General features: G+C 41.1%; 1 protein-coding gene across 1 annotated transcript in view; it reads right to left on the bottom strand.

The window, feature by feature from the left end:
* Window positions 1-14,037, bottom strand: part of LOC109040910 (uncharacterized) — a 63,398-nt gene that overhangs the window by 19,033 nt on the left and 30,328 nt on the right. The window contains exon 3 of the mRNA XM_072305958.1: window positions 3,356-3,611. Within this exon, the coding sequence (XP_072162059.1) occupies window positions 3,356-3,529 (174 nt within the window). The 5' untranslated portion in view covers window positions 3,530-3,611. The remainder of the gene's footprint in view (window positions 1-3,355; window positions 3,612-14,037) is intronic.

Below are 14,037 nucleotides of genomic sequence, written 5' to 3'. Positions count from 1 at the left end.
TAAGGGGGTGGCCACATGGGCCGCGGCCCACGGCGGAAAAATTTAGGAGGCGGAAAATTTTCCAATCTTTTTGAATGTAGGTATCAAAAAATGAGAGAAAACAATCGGATTCAGAAAATAAATTACAAACGAGAAAAGGCGACAAAATCTCTCATTTCCTGAGAGTGGAATTATAGTAATTTCTAATTTTGTCGTCTTTCGGTGATACAAGAGACAACACCTTCAGTTAGTCGAGTTAAGAGAGAAACCAAACACGCAATTTTACATGGAACGAAGCGGTGAGGCAGTCGGCATGAAACGCATAGCGCCTACAAGACTGCATGAATACTTCACGCATTGCGTCAAACACACTGCGGTTAGCAGCAGTCGGCTTGAAACGCACGGCGCCTACAAGACTGCATGAATACCTCACGCATTGCGGCAACACAGTGCGGTCGGCGCGGCGGGGGAAGTTAAAAATTTTAACCACATTTAGGTTTGTTCTTTCATAATTTTTTCGTTCTTTTTTATAAATGGAAGGCCTTGTCCAAACAGGAATGGGTTTACGGAACTGAACTTTTGTTAGTGTTGACAGGGCTTTTACAAAAAATGTGCCCAACACGAGTAAACGCGTTTTATACACCCCTCCCCCACCGGCAAGTTCACTTGATTGTTTTTCTAGATCGTATTCGGCAGATCACACAGGTGAGATTATATTGATATCGATTGGTTCAGTATGTAGGTAACCACAGCCTCAAAAGTCAATTTAGAAATCTGAGGTAACGGGTCTTATGTGATCGAATTTTTATTCTCTCATCGAGTACCAAATGGCAATGGAAAGTGAAATTGTTAGGAATTTTCTTATTTTCAGCTTTTCCAAATTGAATCCTAAAATTTTTGTTTGCGGTTATGTTCTATTGTTTTGAACCAAACGATACATCGAACCGCTGTCGAATTCGATCTACCGATGTTTCGAAACAAATGAGGAGGGGCGGAAAAATACAGGCGGCCCATTATGGGCGGCATGTAGGTAAATCCGGCCCTGAACTGAGTGAGGAAAAAAATCAATTTGGGAAAAAAGACAAAAGCGCAAGTAAGTAAATTGCTGAAAGCCTCTAACGAAAACAAGAGGGAACTTTCAGCCATCCACACCAGCTTTTTGCACAATGCTCGTTTCAAAACCCAGCGCGAACAACTTTCAGCCTGGACCAAGGTTGGCGAGACGCAATGCTGTCTCACTAGCCAGCACCAACCTCTGTTTTACTTTCTACCCCGCTCGTCTAGGTAGAAGCTACAGTCAACGAGAGCACTTCTTCCCGCGACCATTACTCATTAATTTAATTATACCCAGGTACCAACAACTCACGGAGGCAATTTATATCCTCCGCGCGATATGCTCGACCGATTAATAACACAACATGCCCCCGAGAGTAAAAGTAACGCACATAATTACCAGTGGCGCGGCGCGCTTTGCGATATATCGATTGATCGGCCGTTTAAACCTATGGAAATGTATCGATAAACAGGGTGTTCGCCGGGAACACCTTAATTATCGATTATTTACCACGGCTTCAAATGGGGAAATATCGATAGATCGCAAAGCACCCTGATAATTATACCAGATCGGGCTAAACGGGCCTTAATTTTTAAAAGCTGGCTTCCTTTCTGGTCGTGTCAAGTATCCTCCACGCGTCACCGTCGTCATAAAACGTTGCAAAAATATTAACGAAGCTTTTATTGCCGGACGCGTCATTATTTTAGCTTTTGAGCGTTGCATAAAACTTTCGCGCGTGTGTGTGCATGTGTTGGGCGATAAATACTAGGCAATTTGAATGAAAGTTACGCGGGCTAGGCAGTGTTTGCAACCCACCTGTGTATAACTCGATCGAGTGAGATTTATCATCAGGGTGCGAATCAAAGGCGAGGCGTGGCATCGACTCTCGATATTTTCCCCATTTAAACTTATGTGAAAGGCTCGATTATCGGAATGCTCCCAATGTAATCGATTTTTTATTATAGCTTCATATGGGAAAATATCGATAGTCGATTATTTACGACTCGGAACTATGAGCGAATGGGAGTGCGGGACCACGAAAGGGGAGGGGCCTTGGGAGCCTTTGAATGGGCGTTGACGCCCTTGCCCAAAGACCCGATCGGCCGATAACTTTCGAAAGCTCCGGAACACGGGTGATAAATTCATTTGAGTCAATTATTGCCGTGTCATAAAGAGAAATTGCCGGCAGGAACTTATGATCGGTTCATTCAGCGGAGGAGTGTGCTGTGTCAGTCACATTTTGCGCAGGTGAAGCGAAGCGTGGTGGAGTAAAATAATGTCACTGGATAGGATACCTGCAACGAATTGTGCACAGGTAAAGATCGGTTCTGAAACCGTGATCGTATGTTGAGAGGAATTATTCAAAATATAGGGGAATCGAATTTTCGGGGTTTTCCCGATTTATTTCAGACTTTAAAGTTTGTAGGAGCCGGCATGAAGTTTTAATTTTAATCAATGCTCTTTTCCGGGCGCGTATCTACAAATATACCCAATCTTGTGAGACGTTACTTCCCAAAGTTTATATTCAATATCGAAGAGTTCATATATAATCATCAAAGTATGAGTGATCGAGATATGTTTACTCCAATGCGCGTTTCTGCGGCCTGTGACCAGCACAACTGACCCATTGGACTTCATACGTTTTGAAATACGGTACCACTGTTCCTTGCTCATGTAGTAAGAGTATATACCTACATCGGGTAATTAAAGGCTCAAATAGATAAAATCATTTAAGGAGAAATTTGTTGACGAAACGGCTGGTTTTGGCTACGAAGCGGCTGTTTTTTGAAAGTGCCCACAAAAACTTCTTGGCAGGTTCGCAATGATTGTACCCATGGTTCCCTTTTGCTAACGTGCTATCAAATGTTTACGTTTCGCAAAAATAACGAATAATCGGTTCTCGCTGGATCTCTGCGTATGTATCGACGGGTTTTTGTGCGCATTTTCTTAGATTTTCCTAAAACCCGGTCGGTCGCTTCGAAGCGAGCAAACCTCCTCTTCCCTAACTCCTAAATCTAGTTTCTATTTGTACGCCATCTCATTGCTGTTTCAAAAATGAACCAGAATAAGTGCGGTTCTTTATGGCAAAATTCAAGTTTAATTTTTTCCTATTTTTATGTGTGTGAGAAGTGTCAGTTGTAGAGGGCTGGACACACGTTCAAAGTAAAGCTTCAAAGTGGTGGCTGTTTAGGCTTAGTGTTGCCATAGATTACCGCATCGATGCGCAACACTTGACTAAACAGCCATCACTTTGAAGCTTTTTTTATCATCAAGTCCTTTTATCATGATTTTTTTCAAATGGACGTAAAATGGTTCGCTTACCCTGGGGACAATCCCATTGGTGAGAGACTGGATGGACTTGATTTGCGTCAAATTCAAACTTATGCTCGTTCCGTTCACTTTGACGTGGTCCTCTTTCGCTTTGAAGCAGTTCGAGCACCGCTCCTTCTTCCAGGCATTTTGGATGAACCGCTGGCAAACCGTAGAATTGCTCATGCTGGAACATTCCTCTCCATCAAAACGACCCGCTTCGAACCTGGACTTTATCAACGACCGCGTTGAAGTCTCCCCTTCTCATCTGCAACAAAAACAAACTCTAACCGTTAGTTTATGATTATTAAAATTCCGATCAAAGTTGACAGGAGGCATTACATTTCCGCAATCTGGAGTTTACACTGTTGAAATAAACAGATCCTGTTCCTATATTGAAGATGAGATTGAGTCAATCTTGACTCTACTTTCAAGTCTTTAATTTAATTTCAATTTATTTGTATTTGGCCTCCAATGACTCCGACCAATAAAAAAATGGAGCTAAAGATAGAGGCATCTTTGTTTTTTTTAGGTGTACATTTCATTCGCCAGTTTTGCAATTTCAGCCTCGGTTTTCAGCTATAAGTAACGCCAAGGCAGATCTAGACTGGGTATCCCCCAGAAAATTTTCGAAATTTCAAAGGAGCCAAAGCCAATTTCGTCTCTTACGCCGCTCGCCCCCCCCCCCTCCCTCCTGGGGGCGAATTTTGTCGGCCCTTTCATACCGTGCTTAAATATACTTAGGACGAGTCTCGACCGCACTTAAGTCCGGCTTAGCGCTTCTGATTGGCCGGTGGTGCGTTTTAGACTTAGCGATGAATGTTGCACCCTCTTGGGAAAGGGCTGAAAAAATTCGGCCCCTGGATCCACCTATGAAGTAACGAATGACGTATTTACTTTTTTGGCCACCTCAGATCTGAATCTGTTCGACAAATGTATCGTTAACCAATTATGGGCACTTAAAGAGTACAAATTAATTATTCATACAAAACAACCAATGAGAGTAAAGCTTCGCCGAGAAAAAGCTGCTGCTTCACTCTGTGAAAGACCCAAATTTGCTGCGAATATCTATTGAGGTATGTATTCGCAACATAGCACTTCGTCCTCACCGTCTACTTTTGTCTATGAAGCTATAGACAATGCCTTTCTCCCTTCTTCAGACGAGTCGCTTTTTCGTTTTTCATGCGTTCTAAAAAGTAAGAGTTGAATTGATTCCACTTCCTGTATTTTGAACGTCTTTCGCTAAACTAGGATTACTGAGTATCGCTGAAGAATTGGAAACGACAAGCAAGACATTTCCAACCACCGTGAGATATGATCGTGGCAGATTGTAGACGTCCGGCCAGCCTCGCCAAATTTTAAGGTGGAAGCAAAATCCCTTTGATGTCCAACGTGAAAGGCAATAAATCGCGCATACGGCAACTGTGCTTCCTAGTGAGATCAGCAAGATTTACTGTTAATTTACTGAAATGACTGGTCTCCTCAGCCTTGCAAATCGCCGCCGGCGTCCATAAGATGGCCTGACGTCCAATCTGGAGTTTCGCAGAGCTTGAGACAGAGGGCGTATAAGAAACCGATGCCTTGCAAGATAAGTTGCTGGGATATTTGTACCTAGGCTCTCGCTGATGGAAACTGATCGGATGTTACGCTTAGCTTCTGTGGAATATTTTGCCGAATGGAGATGTTGCATGTGTGAGGAATTTGCGATTTGACTGTTGACTCTTATGTAAAAGTTCGCGAGAAACACGATGGTGCTACTGGTTTTCTCTGAAATCATCTTTCAAGCTCCAAAAAGCTCTCGAGTTGAAGCCAAAATGGAGAGAATATCCCACGCTATCCTGAGAGTCCACCTCTACATCAAGACAAAATCTCCATGCAAAGATAGGGAGCAAATATATTGACAGGGCTGCCACTTTATTTGGGGACTCAAAAACTGAAAACACGGCAACCCTGCTAATGTATTTACTCCCTATCTTCGCATGGAGAATTTGTTTTGATGTAAAGGTGGACTCTCAGAATAGCGTGGGATATCCCCTCCATTTTACCTCAACTTTGAGAGCTTTTTTTGAGCTTGGGATTTGATTTCAGATTAAACCAGTGGCACTATCGTGTTTCTTGCCAACTTTTACGTGAGAAATGATAGTCAAATCGCAAATTCCTCAAGCATGCAACATCTCCATTGAAACTATGTCAATCGATACAATACGACAAGACATATCCCTATCTTAACCAAGCAATACATCAAAATTCGATGTCGTATCGGGCTGCTTTAAGCTTTCAATGATCGACCCGCTGCATGCCGTTGATATGGCTCAATTTCGAGGAGCTTTCAAGTCTGTGGGCTCGAAACTTTGTCTTCACGACTGTCCCCGATGGTCAGCGCCACTGCGCCACGCATCGTCGCGTCGCTGGTTCGTGTCGCCTCGGCCATTAGCGCTGCAAAAAGGTTCGTGATCCGTCCAGGAATCGGGGCTCTGTATACAAGCTTTCACCATGGATCAGATCAGTGAATGATCGATCATCGATATTTCACCCTATGAAGCTGTGGTAAAGACTCGATTATTAAGGTGTGCGTTGCGAACATCCTGCCGACCTTTGCCGACCCTTTTCCATAGGTCTAAATGTCAGATCAATCGATGTATCGCTAAGCACGCCATGCTACTGGATCAGGGCACAACCCTGTCTTCGAAATTGATAACTTTTGCACCTCGTGGAGTCTGACCCTAATGTCTCCAATGCGTGGCGAAAGTGATTCCAGTCTTGCAAGGCTGTTATCTGTAGTTCTACAAATGCCAGTAATATTTTCTGACTGAACCTGTAAAGGAAGCACGAGGAACGAAACGAAGGTTACATATACATCACTATTTCGCCTTCAATTTTTGAGGTAGGCCAAGGAACATCCTCCAAATTATATTTGACTCTTCCGGATAATTTTCAATCCAGTTTTGTTCTTAATCCAAGTGCATATGATTGATCAGGGGAAAAAATAATAAATTAAACAAAATCATTCATAATCCCGAATTTATTTGGGGACGCAATGTTTCCCTGGTGTGCTTGCCCGAAGCGCCCGCGCAAAAACTTAAGATTCCAGGCACAGCCTGAAAAACATAAAAACGTTATAAACCCCTTTTTTTAATATTCATGAATTATGTGTTATTTTTTTTCTTGTCTGAGAAAGCTACAGTTATAAAAATAACGCATATTAGATAACGCTGCTTGATGCTTATAATCTGAATAATGCTTCTAAAATTGTGAAGTTTCATGCTTTAAGTTTGTTCAATTGAAAACCTATCGTATTGATCTTACCGGTTGCGTTTAAAAAAGAAGAAGGAAAGAATTATGAGACAGCGCGATAAATTTTAATACGGTATCAATTACGTGAAAACGTTTGGTTATTCTCACAGCGGAAAGAAACGGAGAAACCTGAATAGTATAGTGTAAGCGTATCGAAGAATTGACATAATGTCAAATTCTTTATATATTTCAATGTAAATTGAAGAGGAAAGTTTATTTGGCGAGCGATGTTACAGATTTTCCATTGTCTTGAATTGAGAAACAATGCACTGATTCATGTACATACATGACACAGAAAAAAAGCCCAAGTGTGTGACAGTTATGACTCACTCCAGAAAGTTGAAGTCTGGCGGCTTTGAACGTTGACATCGGCAGTTCTTTTTTCGCTTAAATAATCAATCAGATGTAATTAGTAAAATCACAGAGATACGTGTAGTTACTTCGTTTTTAAAAACTGTTCGAGTCGGTTTATGTAAGTAGGTGCAGCAAATTTTGTACGTAGTACCGACCGTTTTTCGAGGCGAACTGCTACGCAATATGACGCCGGACCAGAAACAATGAGCGATTCAGTGCTAACTCAATTGATCTTTGATCTTGGATTAGATGTATCCTTTCATAACAACAGTTACGCATCATCTGAACACGCTCGATTGATGGTTAAGTCATGTTCATGAATGGTTGAAACAATGGCTTGGTAGTTTGTGCACTGAGGTGAGCTCTTATCAGCGAGGTCGAGACATAGATGAAAACTGGAGTAAGTACCTTCCTTCTCAGTCCATAAATTATTCTCATGCATCACGTGTGTATTAAAGATTCTCCCACCCTTTTTTGATCAAAACTGTAGCTAAATTTTCTTGAGGAAAAACTGATGTCACAAACTGATTGGTTGATGACGCGCGAGTCGCATGGGCAATTAGTTAGAGCTGTACCTCCGAATTTTTTGGAAACAACGTATCATAGCAGAAAAACTTGTACACCTTGGGACACTTTTTTTTACATGATTCTTTCGCAAATAATATGAAGAACTTAACCTGATTATTTGAGGTGCATGGGCAAAACAGTTTTAATTTTATGAAGTGATGAGTTCCAAAAAACACGGGAAAATCTTGATGGATTTACGGCGTTCTTGCTTAGCACGGCAGTGTAGCCAACGTGCGTTAAAATCCAGAAAACTGGGAATCTCACTACAGAAGGAAGAAGCTCATTCGAGCACAATTTCCCTTAAAGAGATACGCTGTATTGAGATTTCCGGTTTTCTGGCCTTTAACGCACGTAGGCTACATCTCCATAACTTACTGTCCAAGAACTGGTGTACTTAAAAAGAGCTTACGATGAGTCGCAACCGCATTAGTCCGTTCCAGGACTTCTGATTGGCCGGTTCGCGCGGCGCACAGTGGATCGAGTCCATTAAAGAGGTCGGACATGATATTATTTACTAAAACTGCAAATTTTGATGTTTATTTCGTTGTATTTGAAATTTCAAGGGGTAATTCTGACAGGAAACTTCACGAGGAAACCGATGGGACCATTTTTAGAACCTCAAAGTTTTGTATGAACGGAGTTATAAGTGTTTAAAGTTTCCAAATTTTGTCCGACCTCTCCTATTGACTCGATCCACTGTGCGGCGGTGCAGATTCAGGTCATCGACGGATACCTTTCGGTGTAAAAGTGCCGACAAAATTGACCTGTCAGGTATTGCAGGAAATAAAGCCGGGCATATTTTAGCATGGGTTAGGTGTTTTACGGTGTTGGAAAAGTAGGAAGTTAAACATCCTCTGCGCGCACCAACGAAGCGTAATGCGACTTTGACACACATCCTGAAACTATCAAAAATTTTAACAAAATTTTAATCACCGCGATGTTTTGACCTTTTTGCGAAACCCTAGCACGTTGCAGAAAATTGCGGAGGCTAGAATAATTTGCACCCCTACTTTTGTCCTCTTTCTACAGTAATATTTGCCCTTTAATTATTAATTTCCTTACATATACCTATATAAAAAGAAATGACAATACATTTTTTTTAAACTAAAAATTTTCCCCTACTTCTCATGCAAATTCAAAACCATCTGAAGTGAGACATAACTGTGTGATGGAAAATGAAAAGAAGGGTATCCATAGACAGGAAGATTCGACGATTTCAGGCTGGGAACAAGACAAGTGGGTGGCAATAGCTGATCAATCCATCAGTCTGTCTCGCTGGAAATGACGCTATGAGTGAGACATAATAGCGGTGGTTCATACAGGCACCTGTGAGAAAAGCATGCGCCCTTGAGATGCTCAACGCCTGACCTTCGCTAATGGGACAAATTAAGTGTTTGGCAGTCAAAGTTTAGTGACTCTCTCAACTTTCAGACGCGCCAATGCGCAACGTCAAGCCGGCTCATTACGTATTCTCTTTGCGTCTCTTCTCGCGCTAATGGTCTATTGTCGGCGTTTTCGCCATTTCTTCCTGCTTCTTCTCGGTCTCGCTCATAAGCGCCACGCTTCGGTATTTAGGTTAACATAGGTATTTGCATTGACCTGTAGGGGTTTTCGTGGAAAAGGACCCGATGCTGTCGGGGGAGATTGAGGGTTGAGTTTCGGTAAGTAACACGGAAAAAAAGTGTGAGGGGTTTTACCCTAAAATTTTGGTAGTAGGTACCCTAATTTGTTCGATGATATGGACATTTCAAATTTATTGTTGCAGTACAGCAACTCAAGTTGGGGTAGTGCTGCAACATTTTGGTTAGTGACCTAATTTATTGAGGCACTGCCACAATCATTTTGAAATTTCCATATTATCCATCAACCCCCAGGGCCAGATTTATTACCTACTTGCCGCCCATGGGCCGCCTATATTTTGCCGCCCCCTTCTCATTCGTCCTGGAACATCACTAAAAACCATCAAGTGAACGTGCCGGAGGAAGAGGGGTGCATAAGACGCGTTTACTCGTGTTGGACACATTTTTTGCGAAATCCCTGTCAACACTACTGGCAAAAGTTCCCGAAACTTTATGCGAAAGTTAAGTTCTGTAAACCTATCCCTGTGTGGACAAGGCCTTCCCTTTATAAGTATTGAACGAAAAAATTATGAAAGAACAAACATAAATGTAGTCTAATAATTTTAACTCCCGCCGCCGCGCCGCACTGACCGCACTGTATTTGGCGCAATGCGTGAAGTATTCATGCAGTCTTGTAGGCGGTTTGCGTCTCACACCGACTGCACTTGTTTGACGCAATGCGTGAAGTATTCATGAAGTGTTGTAGGCGCTATGCGTTTCACGCCGACCGCTGCGCTGACCGCACTGCGTCTGACGTAATGCGTGAAGTATTCATGCAATCTTGTTCTGTGAAAAATTCGCTCCCAAATTCCAATTTTTAAGCATCAAAAATCAGTTTCAACTTTCCCTCCGCCGTAATTATCCATTTAATTTCAAAACTTCAAACATATATTTCTCGAAATAGCAAAAACACTTATACTTATACACTTATGCGCCTTATCCTCCAAAACCTCGTGTGTATGTTTCTATGTATTTTTTGTATCTCAGAGTTCGTGCAAAAATGAATCTGTTTCCTTTTGAAAACAACTGATTCACGTCAGATTGAATTGGCAGTGTGGTGTCTACGAGACTCTAAGTGGTTTTAATAGTCCCATATCAGTTTTTATCACGCTGGATAGATATCGTTCAACGATTGTGCTCTGTTGGGAAGCCGCCAACTGTTACCTACATAGGAAGGATATATAACGCTAAAGAGACGTTCTCGATCAGAAGTTGCGGAACAGATTAGGTAAAACAATCAATTAGCTTAGTCATCGGGACGGAGAGTCAAGTTTCGTTTTTCAACAAATAAAACATACGGCAAAGTAAAGCCGACGGAATCAGCAAACTTGTTCGCGAGTGGGCACACTATTTGGACTACGTTTTGCAATTAGGAATGACTATAATATCTAGCTCAGGTTGGAAAAACATATGCAGCATTAGTTTCCTTATGCGCATAAGTATTTTTATGAATGAGCTAGAAATTGTAATCCCTATAGTTGCAAAATATCGTCCATTTAGCAATATTCATTTGAAGCTCATTTTGGGTCCTCATCCTCAAATTATGTCCGGTCCTTCAGCTGCTTTGTTTCTCTCTTTTACAAATCGAAAGGTTGAATACACTGTAGAAATAAAGCTGTTTGTAAGTGCAAGGACGAGAGTCAGCACTTTTACTTTTTACTCCAGTGTAATGACTAAATGAGTCGCGCAATCAAAGCAATTAAAGGTGAAAAGTCTGATTGTGCTTGTTCGAGAAGTGTCTTTTCATTTTTCCTAAACTGTGGTGTTATTGCATAATACAAATCGTGAAACTCATCGTTGCAAATTACTTTGAAATTGCAGTAGGTACAGAAAACACTTGCGTAAAGGAGCTGAAATGATAAGTCATCGCCACTGGTATGTCAATTAGGATACTATCAGTGATGATAGGGTCAAACCTACGTTTTACTAAAGTGAAGAGTGCCAATTAACGCGGGAATTTTGAAAATGCGTGATACAGACTGTCCAAATTGTGCGTGAAGGAATAGATTTCAGACTTTCTTGAAATGCACATCGTTACTGTTAGCGGTCGTTGCTCGGAAGAGCTATTTCATTCATCCGTATCAAAAGAGAAATAAGAAAAGAAAAGAAAAGAAAAAATTCCCGGAGACATGACCCGAACTGTACGTAACAAGGTGGTGGTAAAATTTCAATTCGGAGTCAAAAATTTTGAGCTCTTATGAGTTTCAGTAAATTGGCTGAAATTCCAATGTATCTGCCTTAGCTGGGCACTCTCTTTTCTGACTCTTGTACTAGAGCTCAAAATGTTTGACCCTAATCGAAATTTTTTGCCTTATTTTTCCAGCAATACAGTGTGGACCCAACACTCTGCCGTGCTAAGCAAGAACGCCGTAAATCCATCAAGATTTTCCCGCGTTTTTTGGAACTTGACACTTCATAAAATAAAAACTGTTTTACCTGTGCATTTCAAATTTTCTGGTTGAATTCTTGATAGCATTTGAGAATTAATTCAGTAAAAACATTGTTCCAAAGTACACAAGTTTTTCTGCTATGATACATTGTTTCCAAAAAATTTAAAATGGCCTTAACGGCATTTTTGCGTTGCACGGCAGCACTATTTACCACCTTTTTTTCTGTGTTTTTCTGTATCTCTTTTATGAAATATGGCCACTTAGGCCACGCTGAATGTAGGCCGGTTCTTCCCCATAAATTTTCCAGAAGTTTCGGCCGTAGTCTTTCACGCCGCGCCGTCGAGCCTGGCTGAAATTACGTGTTGAGACAATCGGAGCCAAACCAACGAGGTGAGGCAATTCCAACTCCGCGAGCATCCTGTTTTTGAGTGAGCTCGCGATTTCCGCCGCCGCTGCATCGGCTGAAAGCTTTACGCTTTACACAACGCCGGTTTTTTTTCTGTAAAATGTCGAAATGCCTCGGCGCGGCGCAAAGAGAAGAGCGAGGACAAGCGTGTGACAGCGGTGCTCGGTGCTCGTAGCGTGGAATTGATGGTCGACAGTGACAAAAGTTGTAATTAGCAGAGCAGAAATCCTCAAGAGGGGATATAATTGTCGATGATTCGGAGACTAACATGGATTCCATGTGTCCTCAAAACGATTTTTTTCAATGGTTCGTGGTGTAAATTGGACCGAAAAGACCGCTTGAACGTGTCGATTCGGTGTCGATCACCCGAGCAAGGCTGATTGCATCCACGATTCACGAGGACGAACAGAGCAACGCAGCAAACTTTACACGAGACAGTATTGCTAGATCGCTCTAAAGACACCAAAGTAAAGTGAAGAGAACCGCATTGATCACTGGAAAAAAAACACATTGGATATAGATTCCAGACTCTTGAAAACATTGACAAGAAAAAATACTCTTGATTCAATCAGATTTAAGCTTAAATCAAGAACCAAGCCTCTTAATTTGAGCGGGGTTCCTTTTGATTTAAGCTTAAATCTGATTGAATTAAGAGTCCTTTTTCTTGTCAATGTTTTCAAGAGTCTGAAATCTAGATCCAATGGGTTTTTTTTTCCAGTGATAGGTATTTCAGCACTCATCTTATTTTATTTCATTGGTTGCATCGAAATATGCGGATTTCCACCCATATTTTCTACAAATTAATTTCACATGTTTCAAAGATTTTCATTGAGCAAATTGAACCGATATTTTTCTTCAGGGCCCACGTGCCAAAATGCCGGACGAAGTCCAAGTGTCAGGAAAAACTGAGAAATTTTACTACTTGGCATCCGACCAATGTTTTGGGCCTAGTTACAGTAGATATATTCTGCAGAAACATGCAATTTTGGGTTAAACAGATTGAGCGTGCACGCGCACAGTTCATTTTCCCCGTTTTTATCGAAATTTGGATTTTGGCGCTTCAGGCTCTAAAAAAACATATCGGTTTAATTTTGATGCTTTATTACGAGTAAAAATAAACAAGTTGTTTCAAAAATGAACCAGATAATGTACTTCGTTCCTAATTGGAAAATTTAGTCAAATCATTCATAGGAATCCAATGAGAGTTCTCATGTAAACTTTAATACTAGTGAATGTCTGAATTAAAAACTGAGATGGATGGATCACTGGTTAAATAGTGTCTTTTGAGTTGTAACGATTGCGTATTATAAGCATTTGTGTTCGTGAAATATTTAAATATTTCGTCGCAATGCTGACAACATTGCTTCAACGCAAATGCACGAAGTTGGTTACGGTGGCGAAGCGTTGCAATCACGCGTGCATGAGCTCCTCTGCGTGACGCTAATTTCCGAGTTGCCAAACCGAAGGGTGGCCACTAATTTACACGGAAATTTAGGACACGGAGAACATCAGAAGGCTCCTTAAATATTTTTCACGAGATTTTTATCAAAATGAGAGGCATTTTTTTCTTTTGAACGATCGATTCGTGCCGCAAAAGAAGTTAGGCAATATGAAATTCCAGAATGGATTTTTCAGGGGTTTGATGAGGATCATTCAGGCAGAAGGGGGTCATTTTCGACTAGGATTTTTTAAATATTTTTTTATCGAATACGAGTGCTTCCTTGACCCCTTCTTTTTTTCACACTGGAAAAAAAACACATTGGATCTAGAGTCCAGACACTTGAAAACATTGACAAGAAAAAATACTCTTGATTCAATCAGATTTTTGCTTAATTCAAAAATAAATCCGCTCAAATTAAGAGGCTTGGTACTTGATTTAAGCAAAAATCCGATTGAGTCAAGAGTATTTTTTCTTGTCGATATTTTTAAGAGTGTGGATTCTAGATCCAAGGTGTTTTTTTTTTTTCCAGTGCAGCACCATACGCATCTGCAACGCATCCACAATTCCACAACCCTCCTAAAGTAATGTCTTTTTAGTTATCATTACCGACTTTTAGTAAACGT

This window comes from Bemisia tabaci, unplaced genomic scaffold (genome assembly GCF_918797505.1).
Source record: "Bemisia tabaci unplaced genomic scaffold, PGI_BMITA_v3".
Taxonomy (NCBI): Eukaryota; Metazoa; Arthropoda; class Insecta; order Hemiptera; family Aleyrodidae; genus Bemisia; species Bemisia tabaci.
This window is presented reverse-complemented; position numbering and strand designations above follow the sequence as displayed.